The 16618-nt window shown below is 45.9% G+C and overlaps 1 protein-coding gene across 1 annotated transcript in view; it reads left to right on the top strand.

The window, feature by feature from the left end:
• Positions 1 to 16618, top strand: part of CLNK (cytokine dependent hematopoietic cell linker) — a 172825-nt gene that overhangs the window by 66844 nt on the left and 89363 nt on the right. Inside the window, 1 exon segment of the mRNA XM_039248980.1 lies at positions 10595 to 10666. Within this exon segment, the coding sequence (XP_039104911.1) occupies positions 10595 to 10666 (72 nt within the window).

The raw sequence follows: 16618 nt of genomic DNA, 5'->3' as shown, positions 1-16618 counted from the left end.
GTCAACTCATTATTGAATGGACTTCCCTCTCAAATTCCTCTGGAAAGAGTCACTAGCTCAAAATCTCCAGGGGCCAGTGAGCGTATAGAAAAGTGTAAGATATCCGAGGATGATGAATGATGGGTTTCATGAGCTTGAGAGTATAAATCCTATGTAAATATATTCAACTTCAAACTTTAAAAAAAAAAGCTGCACCTGCCTTTCCAGGTTCAGCAGTGAAGCACACAAATGATATCCAGCATCAAGGCTATGGCACATCAAGTCCCCAAGAAATGGGGCTTTTCCAGATGCTCAAGAAGAGCATCTCCCAGGTTTAGAAGGAACTGTGCACAGGAATATATTATTTGAGGCAAGTTTGCACATACCACCCACACAGCTTAGGGACCAAGCAGAGGAAACAAAATGGGCATCAATCACCTGGAGAAGTAGTTTGTGACAACTGATGTGGGGACTATTTTAAGGGACTTAGAAGTAACGCATCCTGCTGCAAAAGCTACTGCAATGGCCTCTCATGCGCTAAAGAGTTGGAGAACCAGTTTATTCTTGTCTTGGCTGAAGCTTTCTGTAATTAGCTGAATAACTTTCAGAAATTGGCCTGACATTTTCAGAGGTCATAGGAAGTTATAAAATAGGCTGCAGATTCGAGCTGATCTGGTTTGTAGGTTTGCAAAAACTCTTCTAGATGTTACTGACGTGTCATCCTTACTCATCGTTCCACCTTGAGTGGGCATTATGTGTGGCAGACAGATACTATGATGCCCCCCCAATCATCTGTCTCCTGGTACTCACCTTCCTCCCTATATAACTCCCACCTCTGGAGTGTGAGCAAAGCATGTGGCTGTTTGGAAACAGTTGGGAATGGGCTGTCACTTCGACTGTGTTACCTAAGATTATGACTTCCTCTGTCCTCTTGGTTGGCACGGTTTGATGAAGCCAGCAGCATGTTAGGGAGGTCTACATGGCAAGGAACTGAGGTCAGCCTCCAGCCAACAGACATCAAGGAACTGAGGCCCTCGACCCAACAGGCCACAAGAAATTGACTCCTGCCAACTATCAATTGAGCAGTTGAGCTTTCCAATGCTGGTCGACCCCTTGACTGAGGCCTCAAAAAAGACCCTAAAACAAAGAACCTAGTAAGGCTATGCCTATTTCTGATCCACAAAAACTGTAAGATAATAAACATGTGTTGATTAACCTGCTAAGTTTGTGATAGTATTGATACATAATAATAGATAACTAATAGATTAAAAACTGTATGGCACGTTTTTTGAGATGGAAACAGAAAGTAATGTAACATCTCTAAAGATGCTAACATAGCAAGGGTCTTCTCATCTTTCTGAGGGCTTGATAACAGAAACTAAGGGAACATAACTGATCATTGTAGAAGAACTGATAAATTGTACAGGAGAAAAAATGATCCTGTGGATTTGTAAGGAAGAAAAAAATCCTACAGATTTTATAAGGGAGTAGAAAACCTCATGGATTACATACAAGAGAAGGAAATCTTATGGGCACATAAACTGAAGTTCACAGTCGTGCTGGTACAAAGTAAGAGTAACACATAGCACGGTGGAGGTCATGGCTCTTACAGGACTGTGCAAATGAATATGAGGTTATGTTGGTTGGGCTGGAGTCAAACTGCGATCCTAGGAGACCCTATAAAACAACTACCCTTTCTAGATGGACTTCTCCTGTTGTTGAAGACCCACGCCATTGTATGGTGTTCATCTCTCAGAGGCTGAGAAAAAAACAACAGTACTATTTATACAGAAGTACTCCAGGGCTCCACAGTCAACTTGATGTTGACATAGGAAAAGTAGTAGGTTGTGGTTAGTCAATATTTTCAAAGTTCTCCTGAGGAACAAACATCTTATACCTGGAGGTAGAGTGGCAGAAATTGAGTTGGCCAAGGAGATCATATCACACTGACAGACATGACCTGCTCTTCAACTACATGCTTTGCAAAACTTCACTGAAGCATTCAAAGCCATTCACCAGACACAGGAAGAAAATTCTAAAGTCCAGTGACATAACCTCTGATGCCTATGAGGTGTTGGATTAGGTAATGGAGTTGAATTTCCTCCTAACAAAAACGACGTGTTGGAATCCAATATTCTATTTACCTGGGAAAATATTGGGCAATTAACTCACTACCAAGGAAGCAGTTGCTGCATAGATCAGATCCTCATGAATGACCACCCAGGGCATCTAAGCACCCAAAACCAACAGCTGGGAAAAAGGCCAAAATAATTAAATAGCTTAATTTTACTCTGTGTAAAGTCCCTATCAGCAGTAGTTTCTCTAGTTTTTCTAGCTGACACTTCTCAGTCTCCTGAAGATACCACTCTATGTGGGTATCCTCAGCTATTATGAACTAATAATCACATGCTGGTTGTTCTCCAAAAAAAAAAAAAAAAAAAAAATCAGAAAACCAAAAAAGAAACAACCCATGGTCAGACAAACAAAGGAGGTAGTATTTAATCCCACGACTATAGATTTACATCTCTCTAATGAAGCAACTCATACTTTTGTCTTGAGTGAAATATTTTAATTGTCAGTTGCCCTTCTTGATGCTACTGGCTATCCACCTCTGGTATTCCTTAGCCATTCTGAGCAAGAATCAGGTCCTCGATAAGAAAAATGAGGGGCGCTTGGGTGGCTCAGTCGGTTAAGTGGCCAACTTTGATTCAGGTCATGGTCTCATGGCTTGTGGGTTCGAGCCCTGCATTGGGCTCTGTGCTGACAGCTCAGAGCCTGGAGCCTGCTTCGAGTTCTGTGACTCCCTCTCTCTCTGTCTTTCCCTTGCTCACACTCTGTCTCTCAGAACTAAATAAACATTAACATTTTTTAAAAAAAGAAAAATAAAAAAGAAAAAAAAAGAAAAATGACCACTAACATGCAGTCGATATATGAGGAAGATACTGTAATTCTGTCCTTCTTTGTGTGTAAAATGGGGATGATGAGATAAATTATGACTTAGTTGGTTGGCAGAGCCAGATTCAAATCCAGATCAGGTTCAAGCATGTGCTCTCGACTTTGCATCCACGCCACATTACTTCTGTGGAGATTAGCACTTCTCTGACCTGATAGTCTCCTTCCCTGGGGACAACCTCCCTCAGAATCATTCTGCTTTGTTCCTATCCTTCCTGGAAATTTCTCTTCTCTCTTACTGAAAATATACAGCCAAGGCCCAATTTGACTTTGAGGCCTCAGATTCACGAAAGAGTCAGAATCCAGTGTTGTTTTGTACTAGACTTTGTGAGTCTACACCTAGGTCCTCCCTCAACCTTCTTTGTGAATTGCTTTGGTTGGATTTGCCTTACCTGGGACAGCCCTCATCCACTGACTGTCCACCCAGGGGCACAAAAGCCCCAGACCTCCCACCACAGCCCAGGACAGTGGTGAAGGGCCATGATACCAGCCTCAGAGCACAGCCCACCATCTCCTTCTTCCAATGTTATTCTGTTTCTTTCCTTCATTGGGGGCTGATCTCAGGAGCTCAATTCCTGCATGATTACATTTTAGTTGATCTCCTCAGGAGCCCGACATGCTTCAGTTCCTGAGGAGATAGAGCATGAGTTGAACACAAGATGAAGAAATCTAACAGAGCTGAGGATAGAATAGGACTGTTCTCACAGGATGTCATGAGGATTCCATGGATTAATATGCGTGAAATTCCAAACGATAACCAGCAAATCTTACATAAATTTTGAGCTGTCATTACTATCATTATAATTGTAGTGTATTCATTATTATCATTCATGACCTTGGAGTCAACAATCCCACTGCAAAAGTCATTGAAGGACAATTACAGCTTAAGAGCAATTTCCGTGATTTCTCAGAAGCCTGAAAGTTCACTGTAAGTGTTTAGAATTAGAAGCTTCTGCAAAAGCTGAACTTGATCTGCAAGTTCATGAACAAAAGTGTAGTTTCACTGGGGCATCTGGGTGGTCAGATGGTTAAGTGTCCAACTTTGGCTCAGATCATGATCTCATGGTTCTTGGGTTTGAGCCCCGTGTTGGGCTCTGTGCTGACAGCTCAGAGCCTGGAGACTGCATTGGATTCTGTGTCTCCATCTCTCTCTGCCCCTCCTCTGCTTATGCGCCCCCCACCCCCGCTCAAAAATAAATAAACATTAAAATAAAGAAGTGTAGTTTTACAGCAGAATAAATGAAAGTGTTTTTTCTGTGCCAGTCAGGCTGCACCCACCATGTTGGGTACAGCTGGGAGCACAGGAAGGAAAAGGTGAGAAATTTGAGGGGAATGACCAGAAAAATCAAAGCAGGTGTCTTTAGCTCTCAAAATAGGTTGCTCCACCTCCCTCTCCACCTCTCAGCTCACCTCTCATCTGACAAATACTATTCATCCTCATTCACCACTTTAGGGAAGATGCCTGTGGCTACCTTCTCACTGAAAGATTTAACGAGTTATGTCCATCTTTTTCCTTCTAGAACATACATTTTGTTGTTGCTGTTTTTGTTGTGTTTGTTTATTTGTTTTTTATCATGGCACCAATTGTTTTCCCTTGATTTAGATTTGGGTCTAATTTATTTTCTATCCCTTGGGACAGGTTAGACATCCTTGTGTTGGTTTCCCACAGATGCCATCACAAATTACCACGAACAGGTGGCTTAAAACAACATAAATGTATTCTTCCACAGTTCTAGAGCCCAGAAGTCTAAAACCAAGGTGTGGGCAGAACTGTGTTCCCTCTGAAGGCTCCAGAGGAGAATCCTTCCTCACCTCTTCCACCTTCAAGTGGCTTCAGGTATTCCCTAACTTGTGGCCACATCACACACATCTCTGCCTTCATCTTCACGTGGGTCTTCACACAACCTCCTAACATGTTCTCCTCTCTTCTCTTCTCAAAAAGGCCTGTTATTGGATTTAGGGCCCACCCTATTCCAGGAGGGTCTCATCTCAAGAGCCTTAGGAAGATCACACTTTCAAAGAAACTTTTTCCAAACAAAGTCACACCCACAGTTTCCAGATACACATATCTCTTGGTGGACACCCTTCACTGAAGTAAAGCAGGTAGATATGGATTTCACCGGAGAACTGGTCTACCAGTTCTAAACTATCAGGTGGGTTAGGTCTACCCAAAAAGCAATGGGAATCTAGAGAAGGTAGATTCAGATGGTATATAAAAAAATCAGGGAGCATCAAAACATGTGAAGGGGGACCAGATGGGTTTTGTTAACTGACCATGCAGGAGGGAGGTACAGAAGAATAGAAGGAAATCAGAGACAGCCAGAAAGTGTTGAACCTGAAGGGCTAGGAGAATATTCAAGAAGACAGGCTGGGTCATGTGGGGTGATGTGCTCACTCTTTTTTGGCAGAATGTGAGATGTTTGGAAGAACAATTAATTGGTTCGCCCACTGGCTGTCTGTGCCTCAGTTTCCCCAGGAGCCAGTGGTACTTCTGACTTTTCCAGGATGTGCCGAGTTCTCTGTACAATGAATTATTTTGTGTTGCTTCCCTGGTGGGCACTCGACTAGGATCAATGACAAATAATAGAGCAGCAGTTTAAAAATGCTGATGTGATTCATTTCACTACATGGATGGGACAGGCTGAGTGGCCCACGGGAAGGACAGCTGGCCCCAAATGTTTGAAGCCTTGTAAAATGATGTGTATCTACTTACACTACCGTCGTGAACAGAACTATCATTCCCCAGGCTCACAGATGCAACGGCCAACTTGGGAATGCTGAACCTTGCAAGGTCAGATCTGAATTCAATGAAAAGCAAATAATCTTGACCTATTATGATTAACATTCTTAATAACATTTTCTGTGATAGACTGAGACTTTATGATTCTTTCAACAGTATGCACTTAAAAACCATGTGTCTCTAAAACCTGGAACGCTAAAGAATAACTTAAAACAGAGAAACCTTTGAAGCTGCTGGATGGCTCAGTTAGTTGAGCATCCGACTTTGGCTCAGATCATGATCTCACAGTTTGTGAGTTCAAGCCCAGCACCTGGTACTTTGCTGACAGCTTGCTCAGACCCTGGAGCCTGCTTTGGATTCTGTGTCTTCTTGGCTCTCTGCTCCTCTGCCGCTAGTGCTCTGTCTCTCTCTGTCTCTCAAAAGTAAATAAACTTTTCTTTTTAATTTTAAATAAATAAATCAAACAAAACTGGTAGGGACAAAAACTGTGAGGTTGGGCATTTTGGTTTTCCTTGAAATTCAGGAACAAAATTTAACTAGGGAGGGAGCAAGGAACAGGGAGGGAAACTCTCTGATTTCTAAACTCTGCTCTTTGCTTGCATTTAAAAAATAAATAGCCTTACAGGAGTGCTGATGCATATGGGCACATGTACCCCAATGTTCATAGCAGCACTCTCAACAATAGCCAAAACATGGAAAGAGCCTAAGTGCCCATCAACTGATGAATGTATCAAGAAGATGTGGTTTATCTATATGATGGAATACTCCATGGCAATGAGAAAGAATGAAATCTGCCCATGTGTAGCAACACGGGTGGAATTCAAGGGTGTTATGCTGAGTGAAATAAGTCAGGCAGAGAAGGACAGATACCATATGTTTGCACGTATAGGAGGATTAGGAGGAACTTAATGGAGGACCGTGGGGGAGAAGAAGGGGAAAAATAGTGGGGGAGAGGGAAGGAGGCAAACCATGAGAGACTCTTAAATGCTGAGAACAAACTGAGGGCCGATGGGGTGGCGGGGAGGGGAAGGGTGGTGATGAGCATGGAGGAGGGCACTTGTGGGGAGGAGCACTGGGTGTTATATGGAAACCAACTTGACAATAAACTATTTTTAAAAAAACATAGCCTTTAACTACTTCTTATCCAGGTGAATGGCTCTTTATTTGCCAGCTTTGTTAACATTGCCCTTAAGAATGCATTGTGGGAGGAGGAGTGCCTCCCCCAGCTCATTCTCTCTCCATTCCTCAGTTGTCTTCAGAGGGGCCTGCCCCTGAGTTTCTGGCTTCCCCTGCTGTACTTTTCACATGCACCTGCCAGGGGATCATAGGGACCTGGCCTCTGGCTGGCTTGTCCACCAGCCAGCTTGGTCACTCTAACCAGGCCCCCTCTGGTCCCTGTTTCTTCATCTGTACTTGGAGCTGAGAAGGATGCCCACTCATTCCCTGCTGAGGGTTGCTGAAATAGAAAAAGACTTTAAGTTCAACTCTCTTTTTTAATTTCTTTTTTATTTCAGAGAGAGAGAGAGAGAGAGAGAGAGAGAGAGAATCTTAAGCATGCTCCATGCTCAGTACAGAGCTTGATGAGGGGCTTGATCCGAAGACCATGGGATCACGACCTGAGCCAAAATCAAGAGTCAGACACTCAGCCAGCTGAGCCAACCAGGAGCCCTTTAACTCTCTTCTTAAGCTTAAAAAGATGAAAGCAAATTATCTGGAAAAGTAAAGGTAGCTTTCAGGATGTTGGATTCTTAAGATGCCTCTCGAAAGAGGTTGAGGAATCTTTCCCATCCTCTTAATACGGGACTAGTTAAAGCCATTTAGGCAAACTGTACAGGGGCTGTGAGAGCACAGAAATGCTCTTACATGATACACTGAAACTGAGGGCCTCCTTCTCAGTGCAGGGACAGGTCAGAGTTTCCCTGGGGACAGAGAGACCCACAGGACTCTGCACACTAAGTGCAGAGCTCCCTACTTCGGATGAGCCCAGATAGGCAGGTCATTGTTTATTCTTTACCAAGGCATCTCTCTGTATCTTACACACCTTCCTGAGGTCAGTTAGCCAGTGTGCTAGGAGAGAAAAAAAAAAAACCCAGGATATGCCTCTACCGTCAAGCCTCTATGCCAGGGGAATGTGAACGCATGAACAGGTACATACAAGGCACCATGATAAAATAAGACTGCTTGTGTACTTGTTTATGGCCTGTCTCCCCAACAGCAGTAAAATTCAGGAGGGAGGCTCCATCCATCTTCTGTAACAACTGCATCTCACTGCCTAGCATACAGCCTGGTCCAGAATAGATCTGATATCTGTTTGTGGAGTTAATGAATGAACGGATTTATGAACAAATGAACGAATGGTAAAACAGAGACATATCAAAAGTACTGAAGAGGAAACAGCACAGAACTCAGGGGCAACTAGCATTTGAACTAGACCCTGAAGAATGGAAATTATTTTACCAAATAGAGAGGAGGATCCCCCCCCCAAATAATCTAATTAGTGATGTGGGCCTCACAAAAGTACAGCTGGAGAGACGGCGGTGTGGGTCCCTGACATGGGGACAGGATGGGCTGGAGGGCAGGAAGACACAAACAACAGAAATGATATTCGAGGCTACTGAGGCAGGGATCTTGGCTATCATGGGGATGAGTGTGGATTTTGTCCTCCAAAAATGGGGAAGTAGTAAAGATGTTCAAGCAGGGAGGTAAGTTGTTATTAATCTGCTAATGAGAAAGCTCACCCCTGCTGCATTATAGTAGCTGGATTGGAGCCCGGGAGACCAGGAAAGCAGTTGAGGGGTTGATGCTAGAGGCCAGACCTGAGATAAGGAGAGAGAGAGAAAGAGAGAAGGAGAGAAAGAAAGAGAAAAGAGAGAGAAAGAGAAAGAGAGAAAGGAAGGAAGGAAGAGAGAGAGAGAGAGAGAGAGAGAGGGAGAAAGATAGACAGACAGACAGACAGACATGGGACACCTGGGTGGCTCAGTCAGTTAAGCATCTAGCTTCGGCTCAGGTCATAATCTCACATTCTGTGGGTTTGAGTCCCACGTCAGGCTCTATGCTGACAGCTCAGAGCTTGGAGCCTGGTTCGAATTCTGTGTTCTGTGTCTCCCCTTTCTGCCCCTCCCCAGCTCGTTCTCTCTCTCTCTCTCTCTGTCTCTCTCTCTCTCTCTCAAAAATAAATAGCATTAAAAATATATAAAGACCAAAAGACAGAATAGAGCCTTTGGGTGTGAGGAAGAAGAGGCCTCATAGCAAGCATCAGGGGATGGACTCTTGGAATCTGGAAACAAAGAATGGAGATGGTGTGATGGGCACAGGAAAGAGAAGACTCCAGTTTCGAGCCCAGCCTGCTGGGTTGGAAACTATGTGAGCTTAGAGGCCGCTCAGGAGGATAGCCTCACAGGAAGGTCCAGAAAATAGACGCCCACATGCAGAGCTTAGAAGTCAGAGTACTGATGCAGATGTGAATCAAGCGCCCCCCCAGAGAAACAGAAAACAATGAAATAGATCAAATAATGCAATAATTAATTCTTGCAATCATGAAATAATGAAAAAAATAAAGTGTGAAATAATGAACTAACACCATCACCTTGCTTTGTGTGGATGTAACCCAATGACGAACTATATGCAAGCAAGTCATTAAATTATTTGTCACATCACAGCCGGTAGGCTGCATACAAAATCTTAGACAGAAGGTCTCCAGGCACCGGTAGGCATTTCCCAGAGTCCCTGACTCCCGCACACACGTGTGTGTCCCCCGAGGGGCTGCCGAGGGTCAGGCACTGACCAGGGCCCTGGGGGTGCACAGCATCCCCTTCCCTATTCTCCCCACGCCCCACCCCCCCAACCCCGCACACCTCTGCCTTTGCAGGCACGGTACATGAGCTGGCTCATCGCACACAAACACAAGCTACAAGTTAAGACCAAAGGACAATTACAACCCATGACAAGTCCGAGAAGGTGTCTATCTCAGAGGTCAGGGAAGGTTTCATTGAGTAACAGGCACTGACACTAAGCTCAGAAGCAGAAGAAGGGAGGCAATAACCAGTATCTGACAGAGGCCTAGGAACAGGAGTAGAGAAAGTCCAAGGACCGAAGAGAAGCAAGTTTGCCCTACATGAGGAGGAACAAGGAGGAAGAGGGGGTGAGGGGAGCTCACAAGAGGAGCATTTGCAGAGGAAACGGTTATCAATAAACGCCTGCCAAATACCCGCAAAAGAAATGCAAAGATTTTAAGCGTGGCTAATTAAATGAACGAAGGATGCATAATAGTGATGGTTTATGATAGTGAAAGCCTTCCTGAAGTTGAACAAATTAACCCAATTTAAAATAATTTTTTCACAGGACATGTCACAGCAAAGTATCTAATATGCAGAATTTCAATAAATATTACTTGAATCTGAATTGTTATGGTTAAGTAATCTGCATTCCTACACTGAATGATGTCTGCTAGCTAGGGGTCAAATTCAACTAGCAAAGGAGGCATCTAGAACATTCCTTGACCCACAGGTGCTGTCCTTGTTTGTCCTTGCCTCCCATCAACCATGTGATGAAGGTATGATGCTCTTCATTTTACGGAGCAATGTCATGGAGACTCACACAGCTTGAGGAGTGGGCCACACTGAGCCTGCTGATGTGGGAGAGAAGGACACATTTTCATCCTGACTTCTTCTACGCCACACACTCATCCCTTATAAAATAAAGCTTTCACTTTAAAATATATTTTTTAAGTAATTAAATTACTTTAAACACAGATTTTTTTAAAACCCCAATGGAAATGCAAGGAGAGGGATTTGGAATTATGTGTGAGATGTTCATTACTTAAATCTGACTGGGTGGTTGTTTCTATGAATGAATGCACTTAATTAATTTTTCCCCCTCGCCTCTTGCTATTTCCTGACTGTCATCTATTTTCCTTCATCCCAGGGGCAACAGAAGGACAACAAAAGAAGGTTCCAGTAATTTGAAATTCCAGGACTTCAGTCTGCCAAAAAATAGGTCAGAATATTTACTTGTTTATTAACAGAGGAGTGAATATTTTGATTCTGTGGCAAAAAGCTAATAAACACATGTGCATGCGCGCACACACACACAATGTTAATGTGATAGAATTTTATTGCTGCCAGTGGTCTTAGAGATCAAAGGTCACATGGAGACCAAGGTCCAGAAGGAAAAGAAATTAGTGTGGGTTGAAGTTCCGGCAGGTGTGTGATGCAGACGAAGGTTGAGAAGCCTCAACACATCCATAGCATTTCAGAACAGGGCTATTTGCACCACCTCCCACGTCTCTACATAACCCGAGAGACAGCCACCAAGAGGAAGCTTCCATGGTCAGCTGGTGAACAATCTGAAAGACAAACCTTGGATGAGTCAGGCCATGAGTCCATGCCCGGACTCCTAAGTGAGGAGAATCGAGGGAGCCATGTGCTAACATGGATTCTTCTCTTTGACCTTCAGTTGAGCAAACATCTACTGAGCAGTTATGGCGTTAGGACTTGCACAGGTTAGGGAATACACAGGGATGAAGGACAAAGCCCCACCTCCAAGGGGCTTCTAGCCACATCTGAAAGCTCAGAGTAGGGGCTCACTTGTTGAAATGACAAGATTCCCATCCCGAAGCCCAAGCCAGCTCCGCCATTGCCCAGCACACAGACCCTGGACAACACCCAGGGCCGATGTCCCCCTGAGGCCCTCCAGAGCTCCCTCGCCAAGCCCTGCCGGAGCAGTCTCTCTGCCCAGAGATACGCGAGGGTCTCCAGGAGATGTACCACACTCCTTGCATCCCAATGCACTTCCACGCAGGTTAGCCGCCAAACACCCATCCAGTCCCTACTATGTGCAAAGCACAGGGACATTCTTAGCATCCCAAGACGGACTTAAAGAACTATTCTCCCGAGGAAGAGTAAAATGATGCCTGTAAAACAGAACATTTGAAATATTGTCAAAGCCACATGCAGCAAAGCAAAATTTGTGGCTGTTCTCAGACTTCTTCAATGTTTACATTAAACACATTTGAATAATGCATTTTAAGTCCGTTTTTCTTATTTCTTGACAATGGCAAGAGATGGGAGATGGAAGGGTTAGAAGCCTTCCTTCAAATGGAGATGGTTGCAGCAATTACGTGCATCAAAGTAATATTTACAGCTACGTTTGGGAAAAAAAAAGAGAGAGAGAGAGAGAGAGCGAGAAAGAGCAGTGCTTTTTTCCGCAGCAAATTATTTCAGGATGTGTCATAGCACGCTCAAGATATATTAAAAAGAGCAACAGACGATGTTTCTGCAACCTGTTCCAAACCATTTATAAACCCAAATTTAAAAAAAATATCCCATATGCATACAAATCTCTGTACCACTGCATATTCTATAATGAAAGTATTATATGAGTATAAATTAGTATTTGAGATATATAAAATCAAAATATCTGCAAACAACATATTTGGGTCTACCATCTTACTTTAATAACTATTACACCAATTAATTCATTCTTTGGACAAATTACAATTACCAGCATTTGCATGTGGCGAGAAGGAGGGTGCTGTGGGCAGGCATTACTCAGCAGGGAAGGGGCCTGTGTGTGCTGGGTTTCAAGGTCACCTGATCTGCTCACTCACCCAACCACCTCATGCTCACAAGCCCATTTCCATCTCAGTGCCTCACAGATTTCAGAAATGGAGTCTGACACTGAATGAGCAGGCTGCCTTGTTCCCCACTGACCCCTGTAGTAAAGTAGCTCCTGTGTGGACTGCCTGGAACATAGCAGGTTCTCAATAAATCACAAGGGCTAACCCTCCCTGAGTACTCACCATGGGCAGGGCACTGTTTTAGGGGTTTAACAGGTAGTGTCTCCATGGAGCCCCATAATCACAGTCTTATTAGTCTCCCTTTTTGTAAATATTTATTTGTTTCGAGAGAGAGATTGCGCACAAGTAGGGGAAGGTGCAGAGTGAGAGAATCCCAAGTCCCACGTGGGGATCGATCCCATAAACCCTGAGATCATGACCTGAGCCAAAATCAAGAGTCTAATGCTCAACTGACTGAGCCACCCAAGTGTCCCTTATTAGTCTCCCTTTGATAGGAGAGAACATATACAGAGGATCAATCACTTCCCCAAGGCTGAATAGCCGGTTGTGTAGGGTAATCGGTAGATTTTCCATATAGTTACCAGTGTCTAAAACGGTCCTGACACTCTGTGCCTTGGCCCTCGATGCTGCCACCCCTTAGTTAGGTGAGGGGTCAGCTCCTCCAGTAGGTACAGGGGGGTGTCCCCCACCCCACACTCAAACACTCATGCCCCTCCAGACAACATATGATGTGCAACGGGACACTGAGTACTGGGGACACACCCAGATCTACAGCCCAGGAGATGACCCAAGAAAAACACAGGACCACATCCACATCCTTCCCCCTCGACCTGTCCACATGACTGATATGAATGTATCCTAGAAACCCCGTGGAATTCACTGGGCTGAATCTCCAATATCCACTTCTACTCTGTGCCACGTCCCCAGGTGTGTAGAAAACAGAAACCTACTGATGGAGGTTTTCCAATGGGGTCCAAACTCAAATCCCTGGGTAAATGCTGGACATGCGCCAGCCACCACGGAGGGAATTTTGGCATCTACTCCTCACAATAACGCTCTGAAGTAGCTATTAACTACTTCATTTCCATTTTATAGACTAGAAAAGAGGGTCTGAGAGAGGTTACAGTTTGGGTCAGTCACAGAGCTAGTAACTGGGAACAGCTGGATTTGGATTCAGAGTCTAACTTCAGATCGAGTGCCATTTCTGGGTTTTCTGTGATCACAACTTTCTGCTATATCTGCACATACATGTGGATTTCGTTTCCTGTTCCTGTGAGTCTCCAATCTGCTGACGTCAAACTCTCTGCTATGAGGAAGGGGCTGAGCATTATGCTCCCGAGAAGAACGTCCACATCCTTAACACAGCCTCATGGCGGCACCACCTGGGAACTTCGTAGAAATGCAGGTTCTCAGGCCCCGACCTACTGAATCAGAAACGCAGGTGGTGGAACTCAAGCACCTGTGTTTAAACATTCCTCCCAATGATTCCGGTGCCCACTCGCATTTGAGAGCCTCCGCTTGAGCGTCTTGATGCAAAGCCTCAGAGCTGGAGTAGGCGGCCTGTTCGTCCAGCACTGACTCTGCCCCTCCAGGGAAGAGGAAGGAGGGAGAAAGACGCAAGGCAGGGGACTTGGGGGTGGGAGGAAGGTGGGAGAGGTCAGTGCGTGGGGACAGGGAAAGCCAGAGAGGAAGACTTAGCCACTGCCATCCAAATGCTCAATCTGTGATGGGGGGAACCTAAACACCTGTATTACAGACCCTACGACACTGTACCACGTGCAGTGACAGCACTGGCGCACTGAGCGTCCGGGAGGCTGAGAGCTGGCCTGCGAGGTCCCCAGCCTTGCCCTCACACCCCGAGCACGAGTCTCTTTTCCCATTCTTGACCACAGCACTGTGGAGGGTACGGTGGCTCACGTGTGCCACACTCAGACCCTCCCCATCCTCACCTCCGTGACTATCCATGTGTTCCCTGTTGCCATCAACATAGCTGGAACAGTTAATTCGCCGGGGACAAGGTGCAAGTAGCTCAGGAGGGCCAGTGGTCATCTTACCAGAGCAGCAGCCCTGTCCCCACGCTGGGAAGCACCCTGTGGGCCCTCGCACCAGGCAGCCCTCCACCCAGGAGACAGACAAGGCCAAGGCCCCTGCTGTCGCTGCTCTTGACCTCTCTGGTTTCGCCCTGCCTGCCTCCAGCTGCCCTGGGCGTCCATGGCACGAACAGATCCATGAGAATATTGCTCCCTCTGGCCAGTCTCACTGTGCAGAAAGCGGAGTATCTTTCTGCAAGCAGTGGCCAGCTCAGAGAGTTACAGGGGCCCGAGTGCTTTCATAGAGGGTGCGTGGACAGTAGTGTGGAGCCCCATGCCTTTCCTGGGCTCGCCCACAAGGACCTCCCTTTAGTAGATGCTCACTGCTGAAGGGATGGGAAGAAGAAGGGCAGGAAGGAGCCCCCAGGGAGCTGTTGGCTTATACTAAGCCCAGTGCCTGGCACATGCTAGATACTTAAGTAGGTGATAGAAGGAACTTTTACCAAATGGAAAGCATGGAGGGAAGCAGAGAGAAGACAGAGCAAGGTGGGGAGGCCAGGGAGAGGGTGGAAGCTGTGGACTTGGGAGTTGTCTGCTGAAGCTGAGCTGGGCACCCAGGTCACCCCATGCTGCCTCTCTGCTCCTCTGTGATATAACCTAGACATTTTCTTTTCACCCTTCAGTATTTGTCAAGGACAAGGATAGCTCCAATGAAAGCGATCACAGCTCACAAGACATGCTTTCTGTCCTCAGACAACTGAAAATCTAGTTGAGGAAAGGAAAAAACACAGTAAGGTTTAACAGTGAGATTTAAGTAAGAAATTCCTAACTGCACACTGCCTTTTGACTCTCCTATTGTGTTAAGAGAGCAGAGGAGTGCTGGGGTGTTCAGAAACAGGGAGGCTCACCTGTCGCAGGGTGGGGGGTAAGAGTCTGGTGGGGGCACCCTGAGCAGGTGGAGAAGGGCAGGGCTCCCCCAGCCCGGAGGGTCCTAGGAGATGAGAAGGCTCACACTTCCAGAGTTTTCCCCAGGATCCCTTCAGGGAGCTGCATACGCCCAAATGTGGTTTTTGTGTGTGTGTAAAAGTAAAATCAATAAGACGAGGATTCTTGAAAATAATCAAGGATTCCTGTAACAAAGAATGAGCCCGTTCATTCCCTAATTAAACATGAGTGTTGACTTGATTCCACATTGGTGTAGGTTTCCTCTCCTTTGAAGTCATGTGGGGTTCAAAGACGTCCTCTGAACTTGGATCTGTAGGGAAAATACAGCGCCCATTTAGGGGAGGGGGATTATATGAGATGTGTGCACACACGTGGGACAGGGTTGCCCTGTGCAGTGGGCACTCAGCTAGTTCTTGCGGGGACAGGGTGGGTCCCCGTATAGATCCAGACTTGGTTGGCCATGCGTCTCCAAGCTGCTCTCCTGTTGGGAGGCCTCTTGTTCACTGCACGTGCCCCCTGCCTTCATCCTTCATCCATTCACCCACTCATGCTTACCTGAGAACACGTTTTTGAGCATTTTTGAGCACAGGCCATGTTCCAGCCATGTTCTGTACCAGGTGCCTGCTTTCCCTTCTAGGGGCTGGGGACCCAGTGTAGGAAGCTTGAGAAATCGAGCTGTGCTCTGTTCTGCTCATAGGAGTGTGAGTGCCTGTGGGTGCCACATGAGCAGAGGAGGGCTCTGGTGGCCACATGGGAAGCTAAGAAAACACCCACTGTCAAGGTCGGCACTGCCTCTTGCTGAGTCTGTCATACCCAAGTCCTTCCCTCGCCAGTAGATCCTATATGCACCCATATGTCCTCACTGAGATGCATCTCGGAGCATTATCCAGCACCTTACCAAGCTCCACATGCCTCCAGGACCACACAGGCCTTCTGGTTCACCCCTGCGGGCTCCCTACTCTCTGAGCACACCGCCTTGCAGACTTCAGCTCCTACACCTCCCTGATGCCAACCTGCACCTCCCTCTAGTGCTGGGGAGGAAGGAGGGTGTGCCCTGCCTGCAGACAGGCTGCGTGTAAACGGTGGCAACCACCAGCTCCCCCCGGGACTTAATCTGGGTTTGGGTCAACCCAGCTACAGAATGAAAGGGCCAGTTCATGGTCCCATTTGTGCCAACATTCCGGAATTAGCCCTAACATCGGGGTAAAGATTTTTGTAACACTGGGGTAAAGATTCTTATCCAACAAGAGTTGCCAAGAGATTTGGTGAAATGATTTATGAAGGTGCCCACTTAACCACCACAGTGCAGACAGCCACACAGCAGGAAGAAGGCAATGAATTTAGAACTTTAGAGTCACCTTCATTTCTCTCTAGATTATATTAAAAATCCATTTA

The sequence above is a fragment of the Hyaena hyaena genome, unplaced genomic scaffold (assembly GCF_003009895.1).
Source record: "Hyaena hyaena isolate Hyena2069 unplaced genomic scaffold, ASM300989v1 scaffold_328, whole genome shotgun sequence".
In the NCBI taxonomy this organism is placed as follows: domain Eukaryota; kingdom Metazoa; phylum Chordata; class Mammalia; order Carnivora; family Hyaenidae; genus Hyaena; species Hyaena hyaena.
Note: the sequence above shows the minus strand (reverse complement) of the source record. Positions and strands in the feature narration are given on the sequence as shown.